The sequence below is a fragment of the Branchiostoma belcheri genome, unplaced genomic scaffold (genome assembly GCF_001625305.1).
Source record: "Branchiostoma belcheri isolate BF01 breed outbred unplaced genomic scaffold, Haploidv18h27 scaffold64, whole genome shotgun sequence".
Taxonomy (NCBI): Eukaryota; Metazoa; Chordata; class Leptocardii; order Amphioxiformes; family Branchiostomatidae; genus Branchiostoma; species Branchiostoma belcheri.
The window spans coordinates 1,684,698-1,699,977 of record NW_017804287.1 but is presented as its reverse complement, the minus strand read 5'-3'; the positions used below and the strand labels follow the sequence as shown (position 1 = coordinate 1,699,977).

The 15,280-nt window shown below is 38.6% G+C and overlaps 1 protein-coding gene across 1 annotated transcript in view; it reads left to right on the top strand.

Annotated features, from left to right (window-relative positions):
• LOC109483321 (MAM and LDL-receptor class A domain-containing protein 2-like) overlaps positions 1-15,280 on the top strand; it is a 43,703-nt gene that overhangs the window by 14,551 nt on the left and 13,872 nt on the right. Inside the window, exons 17-44 of the mRNA XM_019786310.1 lie at positions 584-613; positions 963-1,219; positions 1,476-1,557; positions 1,799-1,927; positions 2,391-2,535; positions 2,893-3,101; positions 3,623-3,730; positions 3,916-4,023; positions 4,172-4,465; positions 4,795-4,896; positions 5,023-5,172; positions 5,805-6,061; positions 6,271-6,352; positions 6,702-6,809; positions 7,011-7,157; positions 7,984-8,249; positions 8,454-8,535; positions 9,035-9,142; positions 9,557-9,859; positions 10,434-10,550; positions 10,689-10,811; positions 11,153-11,461; positions 12,466-12,495; positions 12,878-13,134; positions 13,388-13,469; positions 13,704-13,832; positions 14,277-14,427; positions 14,822-15,027. Coding sequence (XP_019641869.1) covers positions 584-613; positions 963-1,219; positions 1,476-1,557; positions 1,799-1,927; positions 2,391-2,535; positions 2,893-3,101; positions 3,623-3,730; positions 3,916-4,023; positions 4,172-4,465; positions 4,795-4,896; positions 5,023-5,172; positions 5,805-6,061; positions 6,271-6,352; positions 6,702-6,809; positions 7,011-7,157; positions 7,984-8,249; positions 8,454-8,535; positions 9,035-9,142; positions 9,557-9,859; positions 10,434-10,550; positions 10,689-10,811; positions 11,153-11,461; positions 12,466-12,495; positions 12,878-13,134; positions 13,388-13,469; positions 13,704-13,832; positions 14,277-14,427; positions 14,822-15,027 — 4,371 coding nt within the window. The remainder of the gene's footprint in view (positions 1-583; positions 614-962; positions 1,220-1,475; positions 1,558-1,798; positions 1,928-2,390; positions 2,536-2,892; positions 3,102-3,622; positions 3,731-3,915; positions 4,024-4,171; positions 4,466-4,794; positions 4,897-5,022; positions 5,173-5,804; positions 6,062-6,270; positions 6,353-6,701; positions 6,810-7,010; positions 7,158-7,983; positions 8,250-8,453; positions 8,536-9,034; positions 9,143-9,556; positions 9,860-10,433; positions 10,551-10,688; positions 10,812-11,152; positions 11,462-12,465; positions 12,496-12,877; positions 13,135-13,387; positions 13,470-13,703; positions 13,833-14,276; positions 14,428-14,821; positions 15,028-15,280) is intronic.

The window sequence follows — 15,280 nt, the reverse complement described above, 5'->3', positions numbered from 1 at the left end:
ATAGTACAGGGGCATTTGCAAAATTTCACAGCGTCTGTCGTATTGGCATGTTCAAATATGTTGGCGCCCATTTCCGTTTCGTTGTACAATCACTACAAGAGGAGCCTAGTCCACTTGTGGTGATGTGTGTGTTTAAACCCCACACTCTTTCTCAAATGCTGATTGCTAAGCAGAGAAAGCAGTATGTACCATTTTAAAAGGCTTTACATGACTTGGCGTCAGCTTGAACGTACGACCTACCGAATTGAAATTGAGCACTCTACCCACTTGGCTATTGCACCGGCCAGAAATACCATTAGAAAAAACAGCTTTTCTTTTTGTACTATGTTCATTCAACAGCCGGTGCCATACATTTTACCGCTTTGCAATGAAGTTATTCATTTTAATGAGCTTTCGTTCGCCCCACTACCTGGCCACTTTTGACGCTAACAATTAATACTTGACGTTAGAATAATTATTTCACTTTTCATCAAATGTATGGACTGTATAAATGAAGGCTTTTCAACGCATATATGGTTCAAATCACACTGTGGTTCCCTGCTTATTCATTGGAAATTAATCGGATACATGCCAACTTTCACAGCTGTCGCCCAGTCGATTCCACCTCGACAAGGTAACTGTTTTAATGCTTCATACATTCATACAATGCTGCTACGTAGCGGCGTCCGTTTGGGTGTTCGTCTTTGTACTGTGACAATTCATCATGTTGTGCATGCCTAATATGTTTTATAATATGTATCGGCGATTCTAGACATCCACTTCGGATTCCATCCAAACAAAAACTCGTCGTCTCTGTTGGTATAGAGCCCAATCACGAATCTGTACATTAAAGACATTCGTTTAAAAAATAGTTGTACTTCCGCATGTGGAATGTTTATTTAGTCAGATCTCAGACATACATGAATGTGACTTTCTAATTGTTTTGAGTTGTTAAAACATGTTTTTTCTTATTTCATTTATAGGATTTTTTATGCTAGCGCACGGTAGATTTGGATCTTCTAATGCATCTGCCAGTTTGAAGTTGCCTATCATAACCTCCGACGGTCAGCACTGCCTGCGGTGGTCCTATTACATGTACGGATCTGACATGGGAACACTGAACGTCTTTGTCTCACAACCTCAGTATTCTGATATGTTAGTGTGGACAAGGTCTGGAAACCAAGGAAACCAGTTGCTGTCAGCTTCAACCTCAGTTTTCACCAATACTACTGTATTTCAGGTGAATGATAGTTACAGTAATATGATAAAGGCCTGACAACTAAGGGAAAATGATTTAATTATTGCGATTGTCTCTGTACATGTTGTAAATTTCCATTAGTTTATACAGATATGCAAGTTTATATTATCAGCCATCAATAATATTGTTATTAATGTCCAATATGTTGGCAGATATTCATAATGAAATACATATAATAAAACATACATTTGAAACAATGCTTTCTTGTGTATGTATATATGAACATATTGTATTACAGATTCGGTTTGAAGCTGTGATAGGACCTGGTTACGACAGTGACATGGCGATTGATGACATTTCTATAAGATCTGGTCCCTGCAGTAAGAACATTTTTGTTGTTTCGTCATATTCTTTGCGTTCTATTCATCTATGTATCTATGGATATCAACACATTTACTAAATGAAGTTTAAGAGAGCGACCTAAAGCTGTGCCAACATCAGCTGATTCAATTGAATTATCCTTTTGACCTTTATTAGTCACACATGTTTGTAGTTAGAAGGGTACAAATCTGCAATTGCAGAAGGAAACTTATTTTGTCGTTGTAACTGTATCTCCTGTAGCTTCAGCTAACTGTTCCGATGATCAGTTTGCCTGCTGGGACGGAAGTTGTATTCCCACAAACCTGACGTGTGATGGTAATTCTGACTGCCATGATGGGAGTGACGAGGTCTTTTGTGATCTTGCGCCAAGTAAGTGATTAGATTATGTTCAGTGTAGTTTTACGTTGATTGAGATGTTTCTGTAAGATGCAAGAGATGTTTTGAAAGGATCAACAAATTCAATAGTTTTTCAAAAGAATTTTTTGGGCCATTATAACATTTCCATTACCCTTATGGCAATTAATTAACCATCCTTCCGAAGGCCTGCTTTCAAATATATATTGAATCAAACTTTCAGTACATTTTCCTTCCATGCGTCAATATAGCTAAATATAAGGCGATGCATGTATGAAATATATTGTAATAAACCATTGCATAGTAGTTGTATACTATCAAACGTTGCAGCCATTGTAAGAGACTGTACCCAAACCACGTTGCCTCAATGTTGCTAAATAGCCTTATAATTTTATTATTGTTAACAAGATCAGCTATCGTATTGCGTATGAGTTTTATTACAGAATAGCACACTAATATACTGAACCATTTCTGTTAGCACCTGGTGTGAATTGTGGTAATCCTGATGTACTGAGTGGAAACATCGGCAGCTTTACATCACCAGGCTACCCTAACAACTACCCTGACGACGCCTTATGTTCGTGGCACATATCTGTCAATACCAGCGAAGTGATTGCTATTCGGTAAGGGCTGTTTAGTTCTATATTCGGGATACTGTACAAAACGCAAAGATTCCAATAAGGGAAATTGCATAATAGAGTCGAATATATTTTTTTTGGGGACTTCTGAATTTGTTTATTTTACGTAATTACGATCCTAAGTCAGCTGTGTTCGTTAACTTTTGTTGTATTTAAAGTTTGCTGCTTTTTAATGCTTTTGAAGGTAGGTTTTCCTACTAGTATCTTATGTTTGATTGAACATGTACGGTATGTATTACTATAGTTGTGGGTAGCCTTTTATCTTAAATCTACTTTTTACCCTTTATACTATGAAAATAGTTGTCATATTAAAATTTAATGTTCTCAACTGGTTTTCAACAGTTTTAATGTCTTAGACCTACATCGCTGCTACGAAGATTTTTTGACCATATATGATGGCTCAAACACAACAGCGCGTCAATTAGCCACCCTTTGCGGTTCAAACGGCCGAACGATCTACACAACCGGCAGAAACGCCTTTGTGGTCTTCCGGTCGGACGGGTCGGAGACAAGATCAGGATTTTCCGCCACGTTTGCCGCCGAGAGAAGACGTAAGATCAATGACATCTTGGCCTATACGAAAAAAAAGTTTCATTTAATAACATTTTGGTTCCCTTTTTTTAACTCACTCCTGGCTTCTTAACAGAGTAAAATATCACTGCCATTACGTATTGTAGTGATTTCCAAGGACCACGCTTTGAAGACACTTTGTCTAGCCACGAAATTTCCCTTCCTACTTCCGAATTGGAAAAAGTATGACTTTGTTATGATTCGAATTTGTTTGATATTCCTGCAAAAGCCAGGCGCTTTTTCCGAAATTTCATATAGATGGTAGAATATAATATATAGGGATATTCTTCTTATTTCTCTATGATTTGAAACGGGTGAAACTTAACCGGTTGTGTAAGACGATTATCGCTTTGAATATGAATACCAATGAATATCTAGCAACGTACAGACACCGTTGCATAGTCTGTATATGTTAGTTTCATATAAGCAAGGAAAGTGGTTTTGTAAATAGATTTTTTATATCTCCGTTTATTGTTAGTGTTGACTTTACACATACCCACAGCTTGTCAATCTAACGAGTTCCGGTGCAACAGTTCGGGGTGTGTACCACTCTCGGATAGGTGTAACGGCCAAGCTGACTGTCTGGATGGAAGTGATGAACATAACTGCAGTAAGTTAACAAAATGAATCTATTGTTTTAACCGTAGCATATTAAAGCTTTGTTCACCTTAAGCTAACAAACAGTATTTTAGTGCAGCTGCCTTTTCCCTGGATATGGAAAATTATATTCATTTAGTTTGTAGTTTCACGTATGGTACTGGGTACTTGACAATTGTTTATCACACATTCTTGCAGCTTGTCGACCTGACCAGTTCCTTTGTGACACCTCGAGATGTATATCACTCTCCTCAAAATATAATCTCCACCCTGACTGCCTAGATTGGAGCGACGAATTAAACTTCAGTAAGTAAATGCTAGGGTGGGCAGTAAGCCTAAAGTAAGTGCAATTTGGAAGAATTTTATTGTTGTGATTTTTAAGATTAACATTGTAGATCTTGCATTGTCTACTACCTATAGTAATGATTCTGTTGTATTTACATATTTTCTGCAGGTATTGTATGGGAGCCATTCAACTTTACTTACGATACCAGTTGCACCAGCTGCGCCGGTGAGCGTTTTGTAAGGCCAAGCAGCTACACCTACGGAGGTCGGATCCTCTATGTCGGTGTTGTTTTGTGCTCGCCGACTCAGTACAAGATATTTCTGAGTGACAACCTGAACGGGACGTTCCAGAACATTGGTGACGGGTCAGGACACGGTCAGGACCACTGTGAGCTTGTTGGAGCTTCATCAGATCCTCCGTCCTCGTCACTGGATCCGGATTATCGCACATGTGGTGGAATAGGTAAGCATCGCCATGTGGCACGTGGCTATTTGAAACCTTGTAGTTATAGCGTGTAATACATTTATTACACAGTTGGTCCTACCCAATCATACGATTCACCTGTATGTGCATAACCGGTTTAAAGTAACCGGTAAACATTGTTTAAAGCTATCTAATGATAATGCCCTTACTGTACTTGGTGAAATCGTTGTGTTTTATTTTACAAGCTTAAGCAAAAGGTAGTTGATTTGTCACATGAAATAATTATAAACAGACGTACGTCAAGCATAGGAAGATACATGCATCAAGAAAGAGTTTGAAAATCTAAAACTTTCATTAATGTGTGATAGGTTATTGGCGCAATCATCGCGGACACAATTTTATCTACGGAGTAATCGCTTTCGGACGGTACTATGGACGCTGGTACCGGTGTGGCGTTACAATCCCTGAAGGTAAGACATTTTTAGTAAAAAATACCATCCATGCTTTAACTTCTGTCAGTAGAGTTAAGTTCCAACATTGATTTGAAAATCCATATGTGATTTGACTATAATTGTTTACTCCTATTTCCTACCAAGGCCGTGACGAGGATGGCTGGAGTTGTCACTTTGATGTAGATCAGTGTAACTCCATGGTAACTGGTACGGGAGATTTTCGATGGGTTCGACGCAGTGGTAGTACACCGTCATCGTCAACAGGACCGCCAGCAGACCATACAGATGGATCTGGTAGGTCAACAATTATTTTGTTATCTCTATAAGTTTTTAGAAGACTAATTAAGTTATTACTGTTGCCCGGAATTGATAAATGGTTTCATAAATCAAGGTGCAAATATGTAAGGAGTAAATTTATTGGCGTTTAGAAATATTAGGGACTTATGTCATATTCTGGCTGGATGAACCTGACGGAGGGGAGCAAGGCAAGGGGCCAGTACCTGGCCTGTGCACGTAGGCAGGTAGGCAGGCATGTCATATTCAATTAGAGAATATATGTGTTCCACATTTTCAGGAAAATACAGTTTTGTCAAATATTTATCCTTACCATGTTATTACCTCCATGAAAAATGGAAGTGTCGGTTTTGGTGTGTATGTGTGTTTTCGCACATTTGTGTTTTGACACATTTTCGCAAATTTGTAGTCAGCATAACTTCAGAACACCTTTATGGATTGTGGTGGTATTTGGTAAATTAAACAAAACGATTATGTTTATTACGACCTTCTTTCAATGAGACAAGTCCCCCGTCCCCCAAAAAATATTTACAGATGCTCTACATGTTTCAGGGAGGTATGAGATCTCCGAATTCTTGTTTGAACTGTGCTGTTTTCTGAAAAAGATTTTTTGTCCATTGTTTGATCTATAGGATATTACATGTATACGGAGGCCAATTATGGTATCCCCAATGCTACTGCCAGTTTGAAGTTGCCTATCATTCGTTTGGACGGTCAGCACTGCCTGCGGTGGTTCTACCACATGTATGGATCTGACATGGGAACACTGAAGGTCTATGTCTCCCAACCTCAGTATTCTGATATGTTAATATGGACAAGGTTTGGAGACCAGGGAAATCAGTGGGTGCCGGCGTCGGTGTCATTTTATAGCAATGCCAGTTTATTTCAGGTAAGTGATGATATATTCTCTAGTAAAACCAAGAATACAATCATTGTTTACACCTTAATTAGATTATCTCTGTTGTCTTTGGAGTTGATTTTACGGTTAAGTAATGATAATCTCACATTAAGATATCATCTAAATATTTTTTAATTAATTTCGTATCATATTTAAAGTCAAATCTATCTGTTAATACCGGAACATCATTTAAATTACAGATCTTGTTTGAAGGTGTAAAAGGAGCTGGCATCACAAGTGACATGGCAGTCGATGACATTTCTTTAACGTCTGGTTCTTGCAGTAAGTTTGTTCTTAAATTTCATTATTATATTCTTATGTCTTATTTCTTGTGTCTATGAGTCTTTTAAAGAAGAATATTTTAAAGAATATACAACAAAGCTATCAGTTGATGTAAATTAAAGCACATTAAAGACAAATCTAATTCACTTTTCCTTGAACTGCTTACCCTGTATGGGATGTGCAGGCTTTTGTATGAACAACTGCAACGATGAAACACTGTGATCAGAAGCCTTTTCATCACAATTGATAAATAGGTTTTTAATGGCTTACAACAGATTTTTTTTAATGCAATGTTACTTTTAGCCAATTCAGCGAAGTACTGATGACTTTATTTGACATACCCCTTCAGCTTGTGGACCTGACCAGTTCCAGTGTAACAATTCGCAGTGTGTACCTCTCTCAGCGAAGTGTAACGGCCATTATGACTGTTTTGATCGGAGCGACGAAGCAAACTGCAGTAAGTTAATACAAGTACAAACACGTGATAAGTGAATCTTTCTTTGAAAGCTTTCATACATTAATGATAACCTAAAAGACGTCTTCTAATCGTGGTATTTGGTCAACCTTTTCTAGATGCCCGGGCTATCTTAGATTAGTCTGTCACGTCACATTTACAGTAAAAAATCTGGTAAATAGACATACATACGTCTTTCATCAGCTCACGCCCTTGAAGTCGCATGTGACTTCGATGAGGATCCTTGTAACTCTAAGACAACTGCTGTGGGACGTTTTCGGTGGCTTCGAAACTCGGGTAGTACCCCAGCCTATGGATCAGGACCATCACGAGACCATACAGATGGATCTGGTATGTCAACGATGTTTAAAACTATTTCCGTCTGTAACTTTTCTAAAGATCTTTTGCTTACAGTATTTTTTTTGCCTTCATCTCATTACATATAAAGTTTATTCGCAAAATCATGCCCGAAGGCTAATTGCTTTTACAATCAAGTATAATACTCACAGTTACACAGTAACAGGAGACAAGTAACAACTGTCTGGGAAAAAACTTCTACTTCTACTACTACGCTAGCTATTGTGGGGTTCGACTTCTTCTTTTAAATTAGACAGTTTATTGCAAATACTTGCCCGAGGGCTAATTGCAGTTACAAACAACATAAGAAAGAGAATACAATGGAGTGTGAATCTATATCTACGTCTAACACTATAATCTGTTCTACAATATAAATGGTACCAACTTTTACTGGGTTTGACTTCTTCTTTGTAGGCAATGGAAGACGAATTTACCCACTTCTTCTATAATATGTGGGTTCTTTGATTTTAGTAGTAATTGTTTTTCGTGGTAGGAATGGTGGGGAAGTACTTGAGCTATTTTGGATACGGTGGTAAATAATTGTTTTCTAATGTCGTCGTAAAATGGACAATTCGAGATGAAATGGATTTCGTCTTCCACTGCATTTAAGGAACAATGTTTACAGATTCTCTCCGACACCGGTAGTTTCGTATATCGCCCTTTTTCGATTTCCAAGGAGTGGGCACTGGTTCTAATTTTACTAATAGCGGAGCGCTGCTCGAAATCACAAAGGATGATATGTTTACATAGATTTTAGCCAGCGTAAATCAGAGTATGTTGCTACTTGTGATTGTGTGTCAACTTTGTTTTTAACTTTCAGGGTTTTATATGTACACGGATTCTAGATATGGTTCTTACAGTGCCTTTGCCAGTTTGACGTTCCCCATTATCCGCTCTGCCGGTCAGCACTGCCTGCAGTGGTTCTACCACATGTACAGTGCATCTCGATATAGAATGGGAACACTGAACGTCTATGTCTCCCAACCTGAGTACGCTGACATGTTGGTATGGACAAGGTCTGGAAGCCATGGGAATCAGTGGCTATCAGCTTCCTTTCCCATTTTGCCAAATGACACTGTATTTCAGGTATTTTAAATTTTACTTGTTTTATTTGTTTTCAAAACTAAAAACTTACTACCCATAGTAGCAAATCTCCTTGCTGTAAGAGTTTAGGTACAAACTATTATTGTTCCAGTTCTGTAATGGATGTTTCAGTGTAAGAAACAAAACGTTAAACGTTATGAATTTACTTCATACAAAGTTACATGAACTTTTGATTCCGTCCCACAGATTCGCTTTGAAGGCGTAACACGATGGAGTTATTACAGTGACATGGCGATCGATGACGTTTCTGTAACACCGGGCTCCTGCCGTAAGACTTCTTTACACTTCTCAACGCATTGTTTTTTGGTTGGATAATACCATGGGCGAATATGTTTTTCTTAATTTGCATGCTTTTCCATTTTTAATAGGTTTTAAAAATCCTTTATTCTTTTAGACTAATATTTAAGAAGAACATGTAGGGGATTTTTCTTCAAATGATGCCAAAAAGTAAGATTATATAATAGGAATGAGTTTTTAACATAAAGTGCCATCTCTCACAGACGTGCGACGCCAAAACTCCCTCTTTGTAGACCGTGTAAAAATCGCGTAGCAGCGTACCTGTTTATGTTAATGTACCGTCTATAGGTTGCTCATGTCTTCATATCAGATGAATATTTTGTAGAATGTTTTGAACTTGTGTTTCACATAAAGAGATACACAAAACAGATCTGGTTTTATTTCATTTGCCTGAATTGAAATATGGATGAGGAATGTTCGCATAAAACCTTGTATACGTTAATGATAATTGTACTTATACATGCCTACAGCTTGTCGGCCTGGCGAATTCCGATGCAGCAACGAACAATGTGTTCCGCTGTCTGAGAAGTGCAATGGTCATCCTAACTGTCTAGATTGGAGCGACGAGACTAATTGCAGTAAGTATGTTTAAACAAGTACAAATGACTGATCGAAGCATGTACTCACATTGGTGTTGACATTGATAGATGTAAATAAAGGCTTTAAGGCCTTCGCGGACTGGGAGGGGTCATGGCAATTGGCTTAGATATCATCGTGGGTCACATTTACCTAACGAATTCATTCGTATTCATTTCGTCGGCTTATTTATCTACATTTTTGAATCAATATACTCATGCTGTGAGGCTTATTTTCTACATAAAACTGTAAAATGATCTTAAATCAACCGCTTTTAAATCAACCGCTTTTTAATAATGGAAAATTTTTATAATTTAGATGTCGTATTCCATTGAACATAATACGAGCCCTTTTCTGCAAGGTATTAGTCATTATGGTCGACATAAGCTTTTAATAATTAACTATTTTTTCTACAGCAATCGACCCTATCGTATGGGAGCCATTTAACTTCACTTACGACGACAGTTGCACAAGCTGTACCGGTGAGCGTTTCGTAAGGAAAAGCAACTACACCTACGGCGGTCGGATCCTCCATGTCGGTGTTGTTTTGTGCTCGCCGACTCAGTACAAGATATTTCTGAGTGACAGCCTGAACGGGACGTTCCTGAACATTGCCGATGGTGCAGGACACGGTCAGGACCACTGTGAGCTTGTTGGAGCTTCATCAGATCCTCCGTCCTCGTCAATGGATCCAGATTATCGCACCTGCAGTGGAACAGGTAAGCTCGACTATGCGAGCCTTGAGGCGGTAGCGTTTTACCGAGATCTATTGCTCGGGTGGCCATACCCATTCGACTGTTCAAAGATGTAGAGCTTACCGCACACTATAGGGTAGACGGTTTACCAAATTTTAACCTAGGTTCTAGCAAAACACATAAGAGCCAGTATTAAATTGTTGCTCAATTGTTGATCTTTTTGGTCAGAAGTTACAAATTGGCTATTTGAAGTAAAAAAGTATGACGTAAATTAAATTGCAATGTTAGACATGAAATTAGCAATTATAATGATTTGAACATCTATCTACCAAAAGGCTTTCGAATTATCTACACAATACTTGTATTTGGATAATATGCTTAACAACTGTTACATGCAATGCCTATTCAGTAAGAATGCCATTAGATGCAGGATATAATTGGTCTTGCAATGATCTTGGTGATTATAGGATGCCTTGTTCTTTCATTCTTATAGACAAGTGGTAGCTGGTTCTTAGCTTAATCAGTAGAAGTAAAACAAACATATTACATAGTACACTTAATCAATTTTGTAATTTGCCATCTAAAAACATTGTCTTAGGTTATTGGCGGTATCGTCGTGAAGACAATTTCACCATTGGAGACATCGGTTATGGATCGGAAAACAGCATCACGTGGTATGGACGCTGGTACGAGTGCGGTGTTACAATACCTGAAGGTATGTTGATATTGCTTTTTTTAACCGACAATGTTATCATTGGCTTAAGTAGCATCTAGTTCTACCGACATGCATGCAAAATTTTAACCATAGAAATAATATCTGATTTGAGTATTGCTTGTCTTGATTCTTACGTAGACCGAGACGAGGATGGCTGGAGTTGTAACTTCAATACAGATCAGTGTAACTCCATGGTGACTAGTACAGATGGTCAAGGAGGTTTTCGGTGGATTCGGTCAACTAACGATACCGATGGATATGGTATGACATGGATATATGTTAGGGTAACGAATTTTAGATGGTAGGTACGAGTAGCTTTAGCAATCGAGAAGAAGTAACATAGGTTTGGGCCCCTATTTTCAGATATTGAAAATGGAAAAAATGAAATTTCAAAATGGTAACTGCCTGAAATTTCCTACAGCGTTAAGTAAAGGTTAACATTATTAGCCATAGCATACAAATCAGGACCTTGTTTCTATATTGGAGAGGAAATGTTATAATAGATTTCTTTGCTACAATGACTTACACTGGATATGATCAACTGATATAATCGATTAAAATGCGTATGTTGCTGGCTTTTTCAATTTTTTTACTTCTTCCAGGTATCCGACTTGTTGGCGGAAGTTCCTCCAATGAAGGCAGAGTTGAGGTGTTCTATAACGGACAATGGGGGACCGTCTGTGACGATTCTTGGGGGCTGAATGATGCTCACGTGGTCTGTCGTCAGCTGGGATACACCGGTGCTACAGCAGCTCGTGGGTCAGCAGCCTTCGGTCGGGGGTCTGGGCCGATCTGGCTGGACGATGTGGACTGCAGTGGTTCCGAGACAACCATTTCAGACTGTAGACACAGAGGATGGGGATCACACAACTGTGGGCACTATGAAGATGCAGGAGTTGTTTGTGAACGTGGTATGTCCAACGATTAACGTATATATCTCTGATGGCAATGTTATCCACTTTAAAACGCTGAACGTTGATTCGTGGTGTTGTACGGCAAGGTTTATTTAAAATTCAACTTAAATTTTATTACTGGAGATGTACGCATCTGAAAGAATGGACGTCAGGATAACCCGGGGATGGCTATCACAGTCGATTTAGCTAGTTTCAGCTTCACTTTAACTCTACATATTTGTTGCAGTTAAGGATGACCTATTTTTGATTCTTTTTGTCATACGTCTTGCCTGATGTCTAATGTGTGATATAAATGGGTCTTCATTGCAGTTGGTACATTTGTATGGCGTTGCGATGTTTGGCCAGAATAAAGGACTCAACAAATACTACAAAGCTACTTTAAGTACAATAGTACAGGGGCATATGCAAAATTTCACAGCCTCTGTCGTATTACTTAGCATGTTCAAATATGGTGGCGCCCATCTCCGTTTCGTAGCCATTGGGCCACACAGTCGTACAATCACTAAAAGAGGAGCTAGTCCACTGGTGTTTATGTGTGTTTAACCCCCATACACTTCTCAAATGCTGAGTACTAAGCAGAAAAAGTAGTATGCACCATTTTGAAAGGCTTTGTATGACTTGGCCTCGGCTTGAACGTACGGCCTACCGAATGGAAAGCGAGCACTGTACCCACTTGGACATTGTACCGGCCAGCGATACCACTAGGACTGCCATAAAAGCAGAAAACAACTTTTCCTTTTGTACTATGTTCATGAATTCAACAACCGGTGCCATACGTTGTACCGTTGTGCAATGCAATAATGAAGTTTAATGAGCTTTCGTTCGCCCCATTCCCTGGCCACTTTTGACGCTGACAATTAATACTTACGTCACATTATGTCACTTTTCATCAACTGTATGGACTGTATAAATCATGACTTTTCAACGCATATGGTTAAAATGACAGTGTGGTTCCCTGCTTATTCATTAGAACTTAATCGGATACATGCTTCCTTTCACAGCTGTCGCCCAGTCGATTCCACCTGGACAAGGTAACTGTTTTAATGCTTCATACATTCATACAATGCTGCTACTTAGCGGCAAAAACTACCAACAGGCAATTTCAATCTCAGTACATGCATTGAAGTACTGTTAGACCTAAAGCTTAAGTGGCGTCCGTTTGGGTGTTCGTCTTCGTTCTGTGACAGTTCATCATGTTATGCATGCCTAAGATGTTATATGATAGGTATCGGCGATTCTAGACATCCAGTTTTAAGAGCCCGATCGCAGATCTGTACATTTAAGACATTCGTTTAAAATAGTTGTACTTACGCATGTGGAATGTTAATTTAGTCAGATATCAGACATACATGAAAGTGACTTTCTAATTGTTTTGTGTTGTTAAAACATGGTTTTCTCTTATTTTATTTGTAGGATTTTATATGCTAGCGCATGGCAGTTTTGGATCTTCTGATGCATCTGCCAGTTTGAAGTTGCCTATCATAACCTCCGACGGTCAGCACTGCCTGCGGTGGTCCTATTACATGTACGGATCTGACATGGGAACACTGAACGTCTTTGTCTCACAACCTCAGTATTCTGATATGTTAGTGTGGACAAGGTCTGGAAACCAAGGAAACCAGTTGCTGTCAGCTTCAACCTCATTTTTCACCAATACTACTGTATTTCAGGTGAATGATAGTTACAGTAATATGATAAAGGCCTGACAACTAAGGGAAAATGATTTAATTATTGCGATTGTCTCTGTACATGTTGTAGATTTCCATTAGTTTAAACAGATATGCAAGTTAATATTATTGGCCATCAGTTATTAATGTCCAATATATATGTAAATGTTAGAGGATATTCATAATGGAATACGTATAAGATACATTTGAAACAATGCTTTATTCTGTATGCATATATGAACATATTGTATTACAGATTGGGTTTGAAGCTGTGAAAGGTCCTGGTGACGACAGTGACATGGCGATTGATGACATTTCTATAAGATCTGGTCCCTGCAGTAAGCACATTTTTGTTGTTTCGTCATATTCTTTGCTTTCTATTCATCTATCTATCTATACATGGATATCAACAAATTTACTGAATGAAGTGTAAGAGAGTGACCTAAAGCTGTGTCAACTTCAGCTGAATCAATTGAATCACCTTTATGGGTCACACGTTTGTAGTCAGAAGGTTACAAATCTGCAATTGCAGAAGGAAACTTATTTTGTCGTTGTAACTGTATCTCCTGTAGCTTCAGCTAACTGTTCTGATGACCAGTTTGCCTGCTGGGACGGAAGTTGTATTCCCACAAACCTGACGTGTGATGGTAATTCTGACTGCCGTGATGGGAGTGACGAGGTGTTTTGTGATCTTGCGCCAAGTAAGTGATTAGATTATGGTCAGTGTAGTTTTACATTGATTGAGATGTTGCTGTAAGATGCCAGAGATGTTCCGAAATGGTCAACAAATTCAATAGTTTTTCAAAAGAATTATTTGGGCCATTATAACATTTCCATTACCCTTACGGCAATTAATTAACCAGCCTTCCAAAGGCCTGCTTTCAAATATATATTGAATCAAACTTTCAGTACCTTTTCCTTCCATGCGTTAATATAGCTGAATATAAGGCGATATATGAAATATATTGTAATAAACCATCGCATCTTAGTCGTATACTATCAAACGTTGCAGCCATTTTAAGAGACTGTACCCAAACCACGTTGCTTCAATGTTGCTAAATAGCCTTATTGTTATCAAGAACGGCTACCATATTGCGTATGAGTTTTATTACAGAATTGAACACTAATATACTGAACCTCTGCAGTAACAGCACCTGTTGTGAATTGTGGTAATCCTGCTGTACTGAGTGGAAACATCGGTAGCTTTACATCACCAGGCTACCCTAACAACTACCCTAACAACGCCTTGTGTTCCTGGCAGATATCTGTCAATACCAGCGAGGTGATTGCTATTCGGTAAGACGCTGCTGTTTAGTTCTATAAATGGGATACGGTACAAAACGCAAAGGATCCAATAAAGCTGTAATAGAGTCGAATAAATTGTTTTGGGGACTAATGAATTTGTTCATTTTACGATCCAGTGGCGGTAAGCTGTGTCCATAAGCTTTTGTCGTTCTATTTAAAGTTGACTGTGCTTTTTAATGTTTTTCTAGATAGATATCCTATCTTATGTTTGATTGAACATGTACGCTATGTAGTACTTTACTTACCTGTAGGCATCCTTATATCTTAATTAAATGTACTTTTTACTTTATATATTATATAAATAATATATATCGTTCTTTACCCTTTATACTATGAAAATACACGTCATATTAAAATTTAAAAGTTCTCAACTGTTTCTCCACAGTTTTAATGTCTCTGACATACATAGCTGCCTTGTCACCATATATGATGGATCGAGCACAGCAGCGCGTCGATTGGACACTCTTTGCGGTTCATACAGCCGAACAATCTTCACAACCGGCCGGAACGCCTTTGTGGTATTCCGTACGGGTACGGGCGGATCGGAGACAAGATCCGGTTTTGCCGCCACGTTTGCCGCCGAGAGAAGACGTAAGATCGAGAACATGTTTGCCTATACGAAAAAAAAAAACTTCTTGATACAATGAAACAGTCATTGCCAGTACGTAACGTATTGATTTTAAGGACATTTTGAAGTCGATTTGGCTAGCCAAGGAATTGCCTTTTGCACTTACTTCTGGCTTGGCAAGAATATAAGTACACACACACACACACACACACACACACACACACACACACACACACACAACAACACAACAACACAACAACACACACACAACAACAT